General features: G+C 41.8%; 1 protein-coding gene across 4 annotated transcripts in view; it reads right to left on the bottom strand.

Annotated features, from left to right (window-relative positions):
• Positions 1-1,061: 1,061 nt before the first annotated feature.
• LOC116329701 (golgin subfamily B member 1-like) overlaps positions 1,062-18,692 on the bottom strand; it is a 43,368-nt gene continuing 25,737 nt past the window's right edge. For 3 of the 4 annotated variants that reach the window (XM_039619574.1, XM_039619645.1, XM_039619685.1), the window contains 11 exons: positions 17,413-17,581; positions 17,228-17,332; positions 5,729-17,131; positions 5,390-5,472; positions 5,125-5,158; positions 4,601-4,729; positions 4,183-4,305; positions 3,961-4,058; positions 3,729-3,821; positions 3,526-3,640; positions 1,062-2,509 (listed from right to left, as the gene is read on the bottom strand). In XM_039619574.1, coding sequence (XP_039475508.1) covers positions 2,351-2,509; positions 3,526-3,640; positions 3,729-3,821; positions 3,961-4,058; positions 4,183-4,305; positions 4,601-4,729; positions 5,125-5,158; positions 5,390-5,472; positions 5,729-17,131; positions 17,228-17,332; positions 17,413-17,581 — 12,511 coding nt within the window. In that variant the 3' untranslated portion in view covers positions 1,062-2,350. The remainder of the gene's footprint in view (positions 2,510-3,525; positions 3,641-3,728; positions 3,822-3,960; positions 4,059-4,182; positions 4,306-4,600; positions 4,730-5,124; positions 5,159-5,389; positions 5,473-5,728; positions 17,132-17,227; positions 17,333-17,412; positions 17,582-18,692) is intronic. The other variant, XM_039619609.1, reaches the window with a different exon arrangement.

Below are 18,692 nucleotides of genomic sequence, written 5' to 3'. Positions count from 1 at the left end.
GAAAAAAGAGCTTCAAAATGTGGAAACAAAAAGCAGTCGGTGGGCTTCACAGCAGTCGTGTCTTTCCCTTATATTGAGTTTATCGGTGGCAGTGGAGACAAAGCATATGATAGAACACGAGGAGTGAAAAGACGAGAGTGGAGATGTGCTCAGTTCCTCATTGGAGTCTGCAGCAGCATAACTAATGGATGGTTCAGAAGGGAGGGTCTCTGCCTCCTGAACTCATTTGGAAGGTGGTTCCAGAGGAGAGAAGCCTGATAGTTAAAATATTTTAACCTTTAAATATATTGACTCCTCAACTTCTTCTTGACTTTGTTCCCGGGCTTTAGAAAATCTAGCAATTCTAGACATTTTGGCCAATCCCAGGTAAACCAGATCACATGACCAGTCCAAAGCAGGGGCATTTTGCCTGGTTGGCCAGCAGAGGCTTGCACCTAGCATACTTTATCAGCCTTTACAGTAACTGAGTATAGGATCGGTAAGACTGGTACTGTCATATTTCTTTGTAGAGGAAATGGTAAAGATTGTACATCATGAATATTATTAGATATTTTACTCCTTACCTGTTAGAAGACAGCTTGCCTTTACTCTAGTCGTTTATTTCAATAAATTATTGAAATGTCACATTAGGGTCTAAAACAACATGAAAGACCAGAGGCAGTGCAAAGACTGCATCTCGCTACTTCAAAGCAGAGCGGGCTCTGTTCTCTGCTACAATTTGAATGTTTTGCTCTTTGATGTCCGATTAATTTGGATGGTGTCAGGGTGGCCATGCCCATCGTTCATATACAGTCTTTGGGCTGATTTAGTGAGTCCTTAAAGATGCAGGAGAGCCTCTAATGTGAAACCAGAAGATGTATAGGCTAAAAAAGTGGACATGTACAGTATTCAACACTCAAATAATAGCACTGACTGGAAATGTTAGAATTGATATTTCTGCTATTGTTAAGAGCACGTATGCAGCGAAGGCTTTGGCGTTTATTACTCCATCTTGATTGTTAACTCCATCTTTTAGTTATCGCAGTGGACAGATCACCACAGATTTAGTAAAAAACAATTCATGTGGGCAGAAAACTTCAATGAGCTTTATTAAAGTCCGCTCCAGATGGTGAAAGGCGATCAGAAAAAGTTCTCCCAACACAGTATTGCACGACGTTAAGCCTCATGTGCCTCAAGGCCAACTGCTTTGCCAACGTTTAAAAATAGAGGCAGTAGAGAAAATATGCCATCTGAACATTTTTCAGTAGTTTACCTTTTTTATAAATAGATTTCGGTCACTGTCCATTGATTGAACCCTTTATATACAGATACTTATAACACAAACGTGCAGAACTGTGCATTTTTCAACAAAAATGCATCAACTAACAAGCCAGAAAACAGATCCTGACACTCATTTGTACGGTTTGTGTTTTTTTAATTGAATCTACACAAAGGGGATTCTGGCTTGTTAGTCGAAGTAATTTTAGGAAAAAAAATTCTTACCAACCTGTTTTTATCCTCTAAACAATCAAGGAAAAATTTACAGTCAATAAACATCAAGCAGACAGGATAAAAATCATATATACAGAAATATGACACACTGTACAGCGTGCATGTGTGGATGCAGACATAAATACAGGAGAAACTTAAATACAAACAACTCGTACCTGCTACTGTGTTGCAGTACAATTTCAATGGCACACCATGATACTGGCGTTAACTTGAGAATATTACGTCTCCCACTAGCTTTACAGGCATGAGGGTGCTCGCCAAAGTAAGAATACAGACACCTTTGGCTTTACAGTTTAAAGGGAACAGAGTGGGAGAGGTGTAGTGCTTCTGAGCTTCCACAAAATGATTACATACATATTAGGAGTTTCAGTGCATAGTTTAAACTCAGCATTTTGATTATGTGATCATGTGCAACACATGAACTCAGGCAAACAAGAAAAGCAGCAGCTGGTGTGTAGAGGAGATTTCAAACAATTCTTAGTGTTAAGTACGGGTGTATATGGCTTTCTGCAAACTGTGCAGCTTTTCCACGAGGGTCACATCAAACAAACTCTTTTCTCGTCTCCTTTCCAGTGTGGCTCTTAAAAAAATTAAAGAAAAGAAATTGAAGGCAAGCAAAGCCAACGGCTTTAAGGCTTGGTCTACTTACAAACATAAGAAAACTTAAATCAGATGCAAAGAAACTGTCGTCCCTGCCCCCACCCCCCCATTACCATTATATTTAACAGAGAACAATGTGTCAGTTTCAGGTTTTTACCGTGTATGCACAAAGTTATTCACTGAAAATCAAAGGCCCCTCTCTGTTAGCTTTCATATGTACCCTTCAGCCAGTTTGTGTTTTGTCCAGGAACGACTTTGCCTACAGGGTTCCAGTGAGGCACATGAGAACAAGCACATGTATGGTGAACAAGTAAGCCAGAAAGAAATATCGAGAGCGAGTGCGACTCGTCAGCAGCCTGGAGAAGTAAAGGCTCCTGCCTCGGAGCCACCGTCGACACGCCACCATCCCTCCTTTCACCTGCAAGGAGAAACAGAAGCAATCAAAGAAATGCTTATATTTGCACTGGAGAAGAAACTCCGGCTTTAGTGCACTGGCCCGAATATATGGTGACCCTAATTAAAAGACTAACAAGACTTATTGGGGCCAAGAGTCTCGTCATTAAGCCTTTTCTGTAATGGGCCACTGTAGGCAAACTAGAGCAGAGAAAAATGTATCTAACACTCTTTATTTGATCTCAATAAAGTTGTATAGATTCTCAGTCTCAGACAGTTTGATCCATATGTACTCCATTTTCTTATTTTTCTTGCATGTGCAATAAGTGACAGTTTTCACATCGCTGTGGAGGAATTTGTACCCATCCTCGAGCCACACTGGAGAGTTCGGAGCATGAATGGCCTGTTTATGGTCCCTGCAAAACATCCCAATTGAATTTGAGTCTGGACTTTAAGCAGGCCACTTCAAAACTATAACTCTGGTTACTTTTTTTGTTAGTTTTATGGGGGGTACGAGTTCACGTAGGGTCGGGTAGGATAATAAATGTAATCACCATTTAAAAACTGCACTTTGTATTTACTCAGGTTATCTTTGTCTAACATTAAAACTACGCAACCAGGAATGGGATTCATATTTTTCCACAGCACTGTTTGTCACATCCCACGGAAATGTATGTTCACATCCATACATTACATAGCTACATAACATTAGCATGTCTAATGGCCCAAATAAGTTTCCATACTTTTCTTTCAAAAACCCAAACAAGTCTGTCACACACTCACACCTGTCAGGCTCTCTAAGCTCTCAGCATCACTTCTCACTGATCTTTGTGTTTCATTATCGCTGCACAGACCTAAAAAGCCACTCTGAACTTGTTTTCTCACGTCATCAATTTATATGACTACTCCACGACAGCAGTAAAGTTACACTGTCAAACACACTGTTCTGCAAAAGCCAACTCGAAAAAGCCGTGTCATAGATTCACACTGGATTTGTACAGTAAGCAAATCAATGAAAAATAAAACAAGTCTGCCGAGTACCTTTCGTGTTATGAGAGGCTGATTTGGGTTGAGAGTTAGAGCTTCCCACTCCTCTTCAGCTTCCATCTCGATACTGAAGTCTCTGTGACTGTCCCTGGACAGACTGGAGGCAGCACTGCACAACAAAAAAAACTCATTAAAGATCTGCGGTGTTGACGAATAAGAGTCAGGTGTACGGGTGAGTGACTGCATCTGGCTCCAACCTCTTTACTCTGTCTTCAGCAAGACGCAGAGCCTCCTCGGCCATTTCTCTCCTGGCTCTCTCATCTGCCAGACTCAGCTCCACCTCCAGCAGCCTTAAACACAACCACACCCAGGGATAATGTTAGCATGTCTACGACTTCAACCGACTGTGCAGATCTCTCCAGGACAATGTGGAGATTTTTGCAGAGATCCAAACTGAAGACATGACTGAAGGCTGTTTGTTTTTTTCACCTTTCTCTGAGCTGACTGGCTTCAGCACTTTCACTTAACATGGAGTCGTTGCTCTTCTCCTGTGGAGCCCCTGGTGCAACTTCAGTGTGAAGTAAACCCTGGTATGAATGAGTGCAGGATTACAGGTATAAACACACAAGAGGATACAGAGAAAACACAACGCAACTGGATTCAGTGGCAGCTCGGATTTGAGTTTTTAAGCATATGTATATAGATCTTTACCTGCACCTGGCTTTGGACTTGGCTTTCCAGCCAATGACATCGATTCTGGGTGTCCCTCAGCGTCTGGGAAACAGCCCTTAGCTGAGCTGTAACAGCACCTTTCTCCTCTACTGCCTCCTGCAACTGTGAGTATTGATAACCCAAAGAGGAGGGGCAGATGGGTGTTTGACTGTTTTGTACATTTAGAGTTATTCAGCATTCAATTGCTTTTATATTTGTATATTATTTTGTAGGAAATGGGAAACAAAAATCATGAAATCAAATCTTGAACATTTGAAGTTTATTGTAGTCTGGTTTAATTAGACAGCTTGCCTACACTGTCTGTATCCTACAGGACATTTGCCAGCTTACAAAGGGCTAGCTGAACTCTCTGATGGGTTTTGGCTTTAAAGGACAGTCACCTTAAGCGGTTTTATACCTTTGTGTTGAGCTGCTGGAAGTACTGGTCTCGCTGCTGAATCTCATACATACAGCGCTGCAGATCTCTGTGAAGCTGCCTCCTCTCTGCATCCAAACGACTCACCACCTCCTCCAGACCGCTTTCCTGCTGTATCGGAAGGAAGAAATGGGATCGTTTGGTGTCACAACTACCAAAGAGAGAAAAACTGGTTTATCAACCAGGATACCTAAACAGTTTAACTGTTTAACCTGTTCTTTGTGCTGGTTATTGTTTGTTTACATATGCAGATACATTTTTCAAAACATAAAAAGTCAAATCACAGTCAGACATCAGCCAAGAGTTTTCCCTGCTTTGCTCTCCTCTCTACTAAAGCTTAAATATAACTCGTGAATAAAGAGCAACATCTACAGATTCGACATATTCAAATGCAGATATCTGTTTACGATTTAATTCACTGTGACCGTGAAGGCCAAAAGCTGCAGAAGTGCATCCTTGAGTCAAAGTCTCCCAACAAAAGAGGACAACTGTGAAGTGTAACTTACTTTGACTGGCAGGTCCTTCGGCTCAGCATCAGATCTACATAACAAAAAAGGTGTTAAAAATTAAAGTAAAATGAATTTAAGCTGTGTGCATAACAGTGCTGCTTTCAGCCTTTCAAGCCTTCACATAGATGGAGGAACTTACTTTGCTTACTAGCAAATACAGTAACACACATTTCCTGTTTCTGCTGTATGGATAAACCGTTGAGCCGGGCAGCTTCGGGAATACTTTGAAAGCTTGAACAGGAAATCATTTTCCTTCCTTTACCTCTGATCTGCTGTTGCTTCCTGCTGACTTCTCACTTCTTTGTGTGCCATTTGTTGCAGTTCGTCCATCTTCTGATGCATTCCCTGCGATGACAACAGAAAGAAAATGCATCATTCACAAAGACAAAATAATGCATTTAACATTTATGTTATTGAAGTGAAGTTTGAAACAGATACCACAGCGTGAGTATTTAACAAAAAACAGAAAAAAAAGAAGTATGCAAATCATACCAATGGGATGTGAAACCACAAACACATCTAAGCTGACCCTGCATGCTGTTTGTACCACAGAACCACAGCAGAGAAAAGGAAGTGCAAGCAACAGCCAAACTTGACTTACCAGCCCATCTGACTCAGTCTCCAAGGCACTGACGCCACTTCCCTTTGACTTTTCCACGCTCGACGTACCGACAGCCTCTGGGCTCGACCCTTGCCTGGACTCAACCACTCTTTTAGCCCCGGCCAATTCGTCCATCAGCCGTTCACGATCGTTTTGGAGACTGGCCATTGATCTGGAGAATGCTGACAGTTGCCTGCTGTAAGTGTTGTTTTCCAAAATGACTTTTTTTAGTTCTCTTTCCTTTTCTGGCAAAACCTTCGTCAGCTCGTCCAGCAGCTTGTTCAGCTCTCCGTGTGCGTCTTTACTCTCAAAGGCTTTTAATTTACGAATAAGGATGTCCCTCTCTTTGGCAAACATGGCCAAATCTGAAGTGGTGTCCTGCAAACTGCGCTCCACCTTGCTTAAGGCTGCCCGAGTCTCTCGGAGTTCTTCATCATATCTCTGCCTGAGGACCTTGAAGTCCTCGATGAGCTGGTCTCTGTCATTCTGCAAAGCAGCCATTGCCTTGCACAGGGATTCATTCTGAGCCTTCGTATCTTTGCTTTGCGATTTAGCCTCTGATAACTGCTGCTCTATTTCAAGTAGGTCTTTTGCGAGCTCTGCCACCCTCTGATCTGCAGTTTCTCGCTCATTCCTCATCAGCTCCACCTCGCGCTCAAAGGCATCCAGCTCACTGTTGTACTTTTCCTCTGCTTCAGACAATTTTTTGTCCGTTTCATTTTCCAGCTGCTGCATTTTCCCCTTGAGGTCATCAGTTGAGAGCTTCTGAGAAAGAAGTTTTTGCTGCAGGTCATTACATTCAGATGCTTTGGCTGTAACAGCTTCCTGCAAGTCAGCAATCACCTTGCCCCAGTTTGTTGATTCACTCTCTTTTCTCTGAGTTAACAGTTCCTCCTCCAGCTTGGACACATGAGCTTTAAGTTTAGAATTCTCTTCCTTTAATGCATTGCTTGCTTCTTCTTCCTTCTGGACTTCCAGCTGAGCCTCTCTGTGTTGCTTTTCAGCCACAGCTTTTTGGGTTTCGAGGTTTTTGATCACCTCCTGTTGCTTCTTTAGCAATACTTTCAACTGGTTGTCCTTGAGGGACAAAACCTGATTTAAATCCTCCCTGTATCGGACCAGTTGAGCCCTGAGCATAGCGTTCTCAGAATTGAGATCATCCATCTGATGTAACAGTTTTCTAATTTCGTGTTTAAGGCCTTTGGCTGCACCACCTTCCCCATCGGGAGAGCCCTCTTTGCCCTTTAACCCTAACTGACTCTTTGCTTCCAGTATTCTGTATTCTGACATCAGCCGTTCCCGTTCGCTCTGCAAAGACACCATTGAGTTCTTGAACGACTCCATCTTTGCTTCCATCTGCTCCTTTTCCTGGATAGATCTGTTTACTTTAATTTGCAGACTTCGGACCTTGGCCTCAAGCGCTCTCAACTCTTTGTCCGTCTTTTCCTTTTGGTATCGTGAAGATGTCAGCCTGTCCTCATAAACTGACACCTGGTTACGATAGTTAGCCTGCAGTTGCTCCAGATAGCCTGACATTTGTCCATCTTTGCAGGACAGTAGAGAGGAGATCTCAGCATCTTTGCTCTGAAGAAGCGTTTTGAGCTGCAGACAAATTCCCTCCTGCTTCTCAAAGTCGGCTTGAGTTTTGTCATTTTGAGACTGCAAAAGGAATATCTGAGCTTCCATGTCAGCATTTATCTTTTCCACTTGCTGTAGACTGAGCTGCATTTGGGAGATCACGTCTTCTTTGTCAGCCAGCTGTCGCTTCACCGCGTTTTTTTCTTGTTCTGTTCTTTCCACCTGAGCGCTGAGCTCCTTCACCTGCACAGTCATGAGCTCTGCACTCTCACTGAGTTCAGCATTGCTTGCGCTCATAACAAACAGCTGCCTCTGATGCGCAGCAGCAGCTACAGAGTATTCATTCAGCGTCCTCTCCAGTCTTGACTTGGTCACCCGCAACTCATTGACCTCTTTGTCTTTCATTCTCATATCTTCCAGGAATCTTTTAATGATGAAGCCTTGCTCAAGCAGCTGATTGTCCTTCTCATGTAAGGTTTTTTGGTACAAATCATTCCAAAGTTTGGTAGCATTAGCCCCGTGTGGTGTGGAAGCTAACGCAGACAGCTTTGCTTCGTGAGTCTCAGCCGCTCTCTTTAGAGTATTTATCTGGAGATCTCGAGAGTCTAGCTGCTGCCTCAGCTCATCAACTGTTTGACTTTCTTTCTCTTTTAAATCCATGAGATCATCTATCTGCCGCTGTAACAAAAACTGATTCTCTATGTAAGAGTTTATTTTTGCTTCTTCTACATTTTGAGGTGTCAGATGTGATTTCTGATTTTCAGACTGTTTATTTTGCTGCGACACTTGAAGAGCCAGCTGGTCTCTTTCAGACTCGGTACTCTCAATCTTTTCTTTGGCTTCCCGGAGATGACTCTTGTGCACAATTAGCTCAGCTTCAGCTTGTTTACCTCTCTCCTCTAAATCTGCAATCTTCTCTGAGTTTTTCTTCAGTTCTTTCTCCAAGTGTTCACACGTTGATTGCGAGCTCTTCAAAGAGCTCTCCAAATCTAAAATCAGTTCCTGGTATTTGATGCAGTTTTGCTGCAGCTGATTTATCTCCTGATGCTTTTCTTTGAGCAGCTCTTGCAGCTCTTTCTTCATGTTCTTCGAACCCTCGTTGCCTCTCTGAACTGTCTTGAGTTTCTCCTCAAACTCTTTGACCAACTTGAGCTGCTCCTGTTCTTTTTCGTGACGAATCTGATCGTTCATCTCCTTACTAGCTGCAAGTTGAGTGGAAAGCTGCGCATTTTGGGACTGCAGGGCACCGACAGACTCAGTCAGTTCGTCAATCCTTTCCGAGTTTTTGAGGATTACAGTCTCCAAATATTCATTTTCATTTTTCACCTTGTCTGAGAGCTCTTGAGCGTTCTCAAGTTCCTCTTGCAGAAGTGACTTGTCATCCTCCAAAATTCTCACCTTCTCATTCAGGTTAATAGTCTCTTGGCGGTGCCTGGTGATAATGTCTTTGAGTTCCTTAACTGCGTCATCTTTTAATCCCAACTGCGACTCATGGTCATTCTGTATTTTCTCAATTCTCTCTGAAAGGGTCTGCTTCTCCCTCTCTACCAAGTTGTTGATTTCCATTTGAGCAGCAAGTTCAGTTTTCTGAGCTTCAATCTGAGCAGTCAGTGAACTATTCAAACTGAGTGCTTCGTCAAGTTTGTTCTGCATGTTGCTTGTGTATGTATTGGATTCCAGGTTCTTCTTTTCCAGCAAACAGGTAGCTTCTTCCAGCCTTCCTGCTAGCTGGATATTTTCAGCTTCCATCTCAGTAAGTTTCACTCTGAGAGCCTCGAAGGAGTCCTTAAATGGGGCAGTCTCTGCCTCCAGTTGTTGGTTTTTATCATTTAGATCACACATCATTTCCATCACCTGTTTTTTGATTTTCTCATTCTGCTCCTGCAGCTCCTCGATTCTCTGCATTTTCTCTTTGGAAACTTCCTCCACTTTTTCTTTCATTCTCTTATTTTCTTCCTCCATCTCTCGGACTTGCTTCCCCAGGATCTCCATCTCACTTTCGTGCTTGTGTACTTTTCGGAGGGCTTCCTGCCTGTCTCTTTTAGCTCCCTCTAAAAGCTGTCTCATCTTGTCCATTTCACTGCTGACATTTTCATAAGCTTGCAAAAGAGACTCGTACTCTTGCTTGAGCTCTGCGTGTTTCGACTTCCACTTGGTCAGCTCTTCTGTTTGAGAATCTTTGAGCGATTCAAGCTGGCACGAGAAGGCTTGTTTCTGCTGAGTGATGTTTTCTATAGTTAGTTTCAAACTTTCGCAGGCTGCAGATAGGTTGCGATTCTCGTTAAGGATGCGGTCGACTTCAGTGCACATTTTGTCCTTCTCTTCGGAGAAATGTGACACGGAACTTTCCAGGTCCGCATTTTGTTGTTTCAACTTTAAAACAGATGATTGCAGAGCAAAGTACTCTGTTTCTTTTGCTTCGTGTTTGGCTGACAGATTTTCTACTTCTTCCTTGAGCGCTGCATTTTCCTTCAGGAGTTCTTTCCTAGAAACCAAAGCTGCTTGAAGTTTCCTTGTTAGAAGGGTAACTTTGTTTTGGTTATCCGGATCATTCGTCCTGGCACCCTCATCAGGAGATTTCTGAAGCTGAACACCCTCTCTTCTCATCTTTTCAGTAGTGTTTTCAAGCATTTTGCTTTGCTGTTGTAGCTGAATTTCAAGGGCAGCAATTAGTTCCTCCTTTTCAGAAACTTGAGCTTGAGAAACTAACAAGGCATCATCTCGCTCCTTTAGTTTTGTTTCAAAGTTTTCTGCACATTTGCAAGAAAAACAGACCCCTTCTTCGTTTTGACCCTCTTGTTCAACGGGTGCATCGTGCTTCTCCAGCAGCTGCTCTTTTACATTCTCTGACTCCTTCGATTGCTTCCTCAGGGAGGTCACCTCATCCCTCAGATCATTAAATAATTGGACAAAATGTTCTTTTTCCTGCTTCAGCGAATCCATATTCCTCTGTGTTTCAGTAAACTGCTGCTGCAGATGTTTAAGCTCCTTAGCCAAAGAACGGTTGTCCTCAGTGAGCTGCTGCTCTGTTTGTTCTAATGTCTTCTGAAGGGTCAAAACTTCAAAGGATTTCTGCGAAACTAAATCAGCTTTTGTTTCAAGTTCTGCTTTCGTCTGATTACTTTGCTCCAAAACAGCCTCCTTTTCTTTCAATAAGGTTTGATATTTCTCTTCATTTGCATACATATGTTCCTCTAGTGAAGATTTAAGGATGCACAGTTGAGTCTCTAAAGCCTTATTTTTATCAAATAAAGACTGATTCTCCTGTTGGGTCTTAACCTCAGCATCTCTGATTGCATCCCGATATTTGTCAAACTCTTCAGTTTTCTCTCTTAATTCGTTCTCTACGATGTGCAGTCTTGATTTCAAAGAATCTGCTCTTTGCTCCATGGCTATGAGGGACTCCTCTTTATTGGCCATCTCAAGAGAAATAGCCTCTAATCCAGATTTAGTAGCTTCAAGTTCTGTTTGCAGGCTTGAGAGAGAATGGCATTGGCTCTCTTTCTCTGCCAAAGACATCTTTAAATCTTGAAGAGTTTTGTCTCTCTCCTCTACAAGCTGTCTCAAAGTTTCCAATTCATCCAGATAACAAAAAGAGGTTTTATTGAGTACCTCCATTTCTCTGGTCTTCTCATCCAAGCTCAACTGCACTGCGTTTAGCTCGTTCGTCTGCTGGCAGTGTTGCTCCAAGAGCGCCTTGTAGTCATCTTTTAGTTCCGCAAGCTCTTGAGTTAATTTCTTTTCATTTTCTTGAGCTTTCTTTATTGATTCTTTGCGTGCCAGCAAGGCGGCCTGGGCTTTCTTCTGTAAGGTCACCTTTTCTGACTTTACCTGTGCAAGCTCATTTTCTAAGTCAACAGCACTAGCAGAAGAGGAAGATTTGTCCTTTAACTCATCTTTGCATGTCTTGATTTCATTTTGAAGCTCTTCTAATTTCTGCGTCAAACCCTTGCTGTTCTGCTCAAATATCTCTTCCTTCTCGGCAGCACTGGACTGCAGCTGCTCGACTAGTGAGTCTTTCTCACTGAGCTTTTGTAATGTTTTTGACAAATGAGCTTCTTTATCATTTAAGATGGTTTGCAAACTCTGTTTTTCTGACTCTAGCTGTTCCAAAAGTGTTTTGCTTTCGGTTTTATACTTAACAAATTCTCCCTCTTTCTCGAGAATTTTCTTTTCAAGTTGGGAAATATTTTCTTTATGCAATTCTGCTGTAACTTGAGCTTGACTTTTGGCTTCCTGCAATTGATCATGCAACAGTGAAACCTCAGTTTTACTGCTTACGCTCTCTTCTTTTTGGTTTTCATATTCTTCAATCCTCCTTAACAGATCTTTTCTCACAATAAGCGCAGCCTGCAGCTTCTTCTTCACTGCATCTTTTTCTTTCGATACTTTTGTGAGTTCACTTTGTAGCTCATCCTTTTCCCTAATTAGCATGAGCTTCTCTAAATTATTTTTCTCAGTTTCACTTGAACTGTGCGAAATATGTTCTTCTAACTGTTGAGAAATCTCTTTATGTGCTCTCTCCATGCTCTTTAATTGTGCCGAGAGCGAGCCATTTTCCTCACCAAGTTTCATTCTCTCATTTGAGGCAGACTCCATGACCTGGGCAATGGATGCATCTTTTTCCTTTATCTGCTGAGTAAGGCCAGCGAGTAATTCCTTCTGTTGACTGATCTGAATGCTCATGCAGCTGATTTGCTCATCTTTTGTTTGCAATTCATCATATAAAGTAGAGTGTTTAACAGTAGCTTCTTTCACTCTCACTAATTCAGCATTAAGCTGAGTGTTTAAATGCTCCACAGTCTCTTGCAAAAGAGCTATTTGTTGACCTTTCTCGCAACTATTCTGCTCTCTCTGATTAAGTACAGTCTGTGTTTTTTCCAATTCTGCAACAGTTTTATCCAACTCTGTTTCCAAAGCATCTACTTCACTTTGATGACTTTCTTGTAACCATTTTATCATGTCCTCCAAAGAGGCTTTGTCTTCATTCAAAGCAGAAGATTTCAATAGAGAGGAAACTTTGTCCTTTTTTCTCACTACTAGTCTTTGTAACTCGTCTTCCACAGCTTTGAGAGCCTGCTGCAAAATATGGTTCTCATTCTCCTTTTCCTGGATAGATGCTAACACATTCTCAAGCTGAACTCTGGATGCTGATGCCTCCAACTCTTTCGTGCTCAGTTGATTAGAGCCCTCCCTAATAGCAGAGGAAGCCTCTGCTAGTTTCTCCTGCAAGCTGTCCATGTCCTGTTTCAAAGCATTTACTTTAACATCTTTAGATTTCATCTCATTTTCAACACTTTTCAATTGTTCTGCAAGAAGGTTCTTTTCCTGCTTTTCTCTATCCAGAACTAAAAGCCACTCTTTCTCTGAATCCTGCAGAATTTGTTCTATTTTTTGAATGTTTTCCTTCAACTGAGAAATTTCTTCATCTTTGGCACTAACCTTTGCTTGAAGGCTCTGCTTCTCAGATGTCATTCTCTCCACGAGTTCATTCACGCTGCTGGATTTCTGCTCCATTTGAACCTGCAGCTCCGCCAACGTTTGTTGATGTCTTCTTTCTAGCTCTTCTTTCTCTGCAAAAAGTTTCCTAAATTCCTCTTTCAAATGTGTGTTTTCATTACTGAGAGCAATGTGAAGTTTCTGATTCTCTTCCTTTGACAATCCTATCTCCTCATTCAGTCTCTTATTCTGCTCTTCTAACTTCTGCATTTCTGAAACCAGCTGAGATGCATGTTTGGCCTGGGCGCTGTACTGACTATTGATTGCGTGGAGAGCCATTTCTCTCTGTTCAAGGTTTTCTGTCAGTGCATTCATCTGAGCCACGACCTGAAGATGCTGTGATCTGAGTCTTTCTATTTCAACAGTCAACAATGACACGCTCGCTTGATGCGAAGCAAATGCGTCATCCTTTTCCTTTGAAAGACTGGAGTTCAAGTCTTCAGCTTTCTCCAGTTTCTCCTGGATCACATGTAAGTTATTTTTCAGTGTCTCTATGGTGGTCTTTGCAGTCTGATATTCGTTATTAGAATCATCCAATAACATCCGGAGCTCAGACACCTCATCTGTCTTTTGAGAGAGTTGCTTCCTCGAGTCTTGTAACTCTTCTAAGGTGGCAGCATATTTCTCCTGCAGGTTATTGAAGGCACTTTGGGTTTCTTCTGCCGTCTTTCTACATTTTTCAGACTCAGTGGACAGTAACTGAATTTGACTTTGCAGCTGTGACGCCAACTCTGTACTTTCCATGAACTGAGTTTTGAACAGCAGTGCTTCGTCTCCTCTTTTCTGGAAATCCTGGAGAGCTTTCGATTGTTCCAAAAGAGCTGCTTCTTTTTCTTCCAAGGCCATTTTGAGGTTTGCCGCTTCAGATGTCTGTGCTTCCAGGTTGTTGTTGAGCTTTGAGACAGATTCCTCAAGGTGTGATATCTTTTCTTTCAAGCTCTCACATTCTGCCTCTTTGGCTTGTAGATGTGAAGCCAGACTATCAAAGGCAGCGGAAGTACTACTTTGATATTCAAGACTTGACTCCTCCTTTTTCTCCAAACTATTCTTTAGTATGGAAGACTCTGATGTCAGACTGTCAACCTGGCCTCTGAGTGTACACACAGAATCTTCAAGCTCCAAAGTTTTGCCTTCTTTCTCTTTCAGCAGCTCGCCCTGCTCAGCAATCTCACTGTTGAGCTGCTGGATCAAATTCTCCTGCTGTTTCAGGGCGTCATTTTTTCCTTGGATTTCCAAGTTGAGATTAGCAGCTTCTTCGTTTGCTTTGGCCAGCTCTGCCACTGTTTTCTGAAGTTCAGATTTCAATCGAACATTCTGTTCAATGAGGGCTTGAATGTTGTCTTTAAAATCAGTTATCTCTGCTTTCCTCTGGCCCTCGTCCTTTATCAGCTGACAATTTTCTGCAGTGAGTTTCTGCACAGATGCTTTCAGGTTATTAATTTCCACCTCCATCTCTGAAGCGCTCTCATTCATGGCCCCAAGCTGAGCACTGAGCGAAATGACAGATTCATTTCGTTTATTCAGCTCATCTTTGTGGTTCTGAAATTCGTGTGTTACTTCTTTCAGTGCTTGTTCTTTCTGCTCTAGTTGTTGTTTGGCCTCCACGTACTCTTTCCTGAGCAACTCTACCTCAACCTGCATCTGTGATGCGAGCTCTTTCTGTAGCTTGACTTCATTCAGAGATACACTACATTCCTCAACTTTCTGCTGCAGCATGACATCTTTTTCCATTAGTCCTGACTTTAAAACTGATCCCTGCTCCTGAAGCATAGATACAGTATCCTGAAGCTGCAGCAGCTGGTTCTGCTGGGCCATTATCTGTGAATTCTGCTCTGACACAGTTTGGTCTTTTTCAACCAAGGACATGCTCAGCTGATCGACCTGCATTTTTAAACTATCGATTTGCTCTTGTAAACTCTGAAGCTGTTGCTCCTTCTCCCTCGTGTTTTTCAACAGATTAGCACATTCATTTGTTTTCTCGAGTAGACCTACAGAGATTGCCTGTTCGCTTTCCTTGAGGACCTTTTTTAATTCATCTGTTGCCGCAGTAAGCTCCTCTTTCTCCTTCAACAGACTAGCAACTATTTTTTGACTATCTGAGATCTGAATTTCAAGGCCAGAAGCTTTTTCTTGGAGAACAACTCTCTCAGCAGTAAGTTCAGAAACTGATTTCATGTTCTGTGCTAACTCTTCCTGTAGTCTTTGATTATTTTCTGTTAGACTGCTAATCTTCATGCTAAAACTGGAGTTCTGGTCAAGGGTCGCTTCAAGCTGCCCATCAAGATCAGATAGAAGCTGCCTTTGTTGTGCAAGCTCCTTTTCTTTGGATTCACATGCATCACGAAGGTGGCGGTTCTCCTCGGACAAAGCTTGGCTGTGGCTTTTTAAACTAGCCAATTCTGTTTTACTCTGCTCAGCTTCACACTCAAGCTTTCTAGCATTTTCCTCCGTGACACTGATTCGGTCACTTAGAGACCTGATAGTTGTGTTTTTGTTATTCAGTTCATCTTTGTGCTTCTGACATTCCTGAGTTGAATTTTTCAACATTTCTTCTCTCTCTCCCAGTTGCTGTCTGAGTTGTGAGCGTTCCTCAATGAGCGACTCCGCCTCGGCTTGTAGCCTGGATACAATATTTTTCTGGTTTTCAGTTTCCTTCTGCAAACTCTGGAACTCCTCCTGCTTCTGTTTATACATTGCATCCTTCTCCAATAACCCAGACTTCAGACTACTTTGTTGTTCCTGAAGCAGAGACAGAGTTTCCTGAAGCTGTGCTTGCTCATTTTGTTGGGCCTCTATTCGTGCTTGAAGTTCAGTGACAGTCTGCTCTTTTTCGGCGAGGTCGCGCTGCATTTTGTCTACCTTAGACGTCAAGCTTTGCACCTTTTCCTGCTGCTGGGTCACCGTCTCCTCTCTTTCCCTGAGTAGCTGCTGGAGCGAACTACATTCATTTGTTTTTGCCAACATGATCTCAGAGGTTGAATGTGTGCTTTGCTCAAGAACTCTATTTAGCTCAAGAGTTCGAGTAGTTAGTTCCTCTTTATCTTTCTGTAGCCCTTGAATAATTGTGTTACTTTGTGAGTGTTGCATTTCCAATTCAGATATTTTGACTTGCAAGGAATCCATTTCGGCTGTAACCTGTGAAGTATTTTTGACATGCTCAGTTACTTCCAATTCAAGCCTGTCTCTCTCTTTTGTAAGAACTTGCACTTGATTCTCCAGACTGCTGTTGAATTCAAGAGTAGATGTAACCTTTTCATTTAGCTCTTTTAAATTCCTACGTTCGAGTTCAAGCTCCTCATTCAGCCCCTTCAGGTTTTCTTGGAGCTGCTCTTTTTCAGTCGTCATGCTTTTTAAGAGACTTTCAAGCTTGGAGATATTTTCAGATTTGCTTTGAAGTTCATTGCACAGTTTCTCATTTTCAGTGTTGAATTTCTGCCTCTCGTCCTTTAGCTGGTTTTCGAGTGATGCCATCTTTTTCATTTTCTCTTGCATTACTTGCTTGACATTCTCTTCACTCTGAACTTGCTTGTCTAATTGCTTTGATAAGGTCTGAAAGTCAGTGTTATACTTTTCCACCTGTGCCAAAAGCTTATTCTGTTCTTCCTTGAAAGACTTGAGCTCCTTTTCATATGTCTGCTCTTTCTCATTAAGCTCTTGCTGTAGTTTCTCATTACTTGCATTTCTATCCTTAAGCTGCAAAACAAGTCCTTCTGACTCCTGTAGTTTCTGTGCAGATACTGCCAGCTGTTCCTTTAGTGAAGTGATGTGCGTTTCACATTCAGAAAGATGATTATGATGGCTCACATTCTGCTTCTGGATTTCTCCTCGAAGGTCCTGAATAGTCGTCTTATCCTTTTCAGCCTGCTTGATTAAGTGTTCCACCTCAACTCCTTTAGACTCTCGTTCATCTTTGGCCTTCACCATCTCCATCTCAGCTTCCTTAAGTTTCTCCACCAGCTCTGTGATCTTATTATTAAGGGCCTGCTGGTCTGAATTCTGTGATTCTTTCATTATATTAGCCTCCCTCTCTGCCTTACTCAGTGCATTTTCTACTTGTACCAGGCTCTCCTCTTTGAGTTTGATCTCTTGTTTCAGTGCTGAGACCTGCTCTGCATACTCAGCCATGTTCCCAACAAGAGTTGATATCTCTTTATCCTTTTCCAGCAGAGCATCTTTAAGGTTATCGATTTCCCGCTCGCAGCTTTGAAGGTCATAAATGAGCTGGGCTCGTTCTTCCAAATGCGAGGTGTTCAGTTTGTCCAGCTCCTCGTTTGTCTGATCAAGGTCAGTTTGTAATGTTTCAATGGTGACATCTTGTTTTTGCGTCTAAAGAAAATGGGGAGACACCATTGGCACATTTTTCTTAATCTTTTCAGGCAAAACAATGAAAATTTGAAAAAATCTTGATCTTTTCAAGCATACCTTCTCTTTCAGCACACTCAGCTTTTGTGTGAGATCCATAACTTCTGCTTTCAACTCAGAGCATTGTTTCTCTGACATAGTGTATTTCATGGAAATGTTCTCAAGCTGAAAAAAACAAAGCAACACATTGAAAGACTGAAAAATGGCAAATCATAACACAAAGAAAAGAGGAGCCCAGCTCTTACAGTGTGCTCCGTCTGAAGGAGCTTGTCAGACAGCTCTTTGCACTGAATGTCTTTTTCACTCAGTGATTGTCGAAGGCTGCTGATGACCTCAAGTTTCTCAGATGTCTTGGCCAAAGTATTCTCCTTCTCAATGAGGGAGCTTTGCAGGCACTCCTGTGTGTCAGTCAGCCTAAAGAAAAAAGTGACAATCGACTGAAGGAAATCTTGAAAATAATTAAAATCTTACAGTTCATATATTAATATCTTGTGATCTAAACCATCACAAAGGCCCAAAGCCATACTCTAGCCTAAACGTAATTGTAACCATAAAAATCAAGTCTTCAACCCCAATGAAAAACTCATTCACTCATCTTGACTCTTTAGATGTCTGCAACCCACAACCTGCCCACTCTAAACAACCATGTTTTCCACAAACACAATCGCACACAATCATTTAGTGAGTGCATGTTCACAGCAGTCCTTCTCCAAAGTAATAACTTTATAATTGCCGACATGGCAAAACATGTACTACAAACATGGATTACACTCTATCTGAACAGTCAGTGCACTAGCTTATTGTTAAAAAGTGAAATCCTCTCATTAATAGCCATAAATTAGACTAAATTAGATGATGTGAAGTAAGAGCTAGCTTGTTGACCAAAATTTGTCTGAACCATCTGACCCTAATTTAATCAAGTAGCTGCTTAATGGTTTGGTGTAAAAAAAAGTCCTCTTGAATAACAATGTTGAACATAACCCAGACACACCTCCTTTTACATTTACTATCTTTTGTTAAAAACACTTGTTGGTGGTTGAGCTTTATAACCTGAAACTGACTGTGGACACCATTAGTAACGGTGGTACTAAAAGCATTTGTCAAAGCACTTTGTGGAAGTCGGTAAATTTCAAGGCAAAGCAGTCATGAAAAAAAACAACTTGATTCGCCCATTTCTCCAGCTAGCAAAGCAACTGGCGTTTGTAATTAATGCACTACATTAATTTAATCTTAAGTTTAAGGGTACTGCAAATTACCAATATTGATGAATCATTTGATGAACATCCAAAATATGTACGCTCGTTTACTACTTTATTAGGTCTATCTGTTCAGCTGCTCATAATGCAAATATCTAATCAGCCAATCACATTTCACATTTCGTAGGCGTGGTCAAGACAACCTGCTGAAGTTCAGCCTGAGCATGAGATTTGGAAAGAAAGGCCGATTTAAGCGACAGACAGCCTTTATTTACAGATTTTACCTGCACGACCATCTCTAGTCTTTACAGAGAACGGTTAAATGGGCG

This window comes from Oreochromis aureus, linkage group 1 (genome assembly GCF_013358895.1).
Source record: "Oreochromis aureus strain Israel breed Guangdong linkage group 1, ZZ_aureus, whole genome shotgun sequence".
In the NCBI taxonomy this organism is placed as follows: Eukaryota; Metazoa; Chordata; class Actinopteri; order Cichliformes; family Cichlidae; genus Oreochromis; species Oreochromis aureus.
The sequence above is the reverse complement of the archived record's forward strand: the minus strand, read 5'-3'. Positions and strand labels throughout refer to the sequence as shown.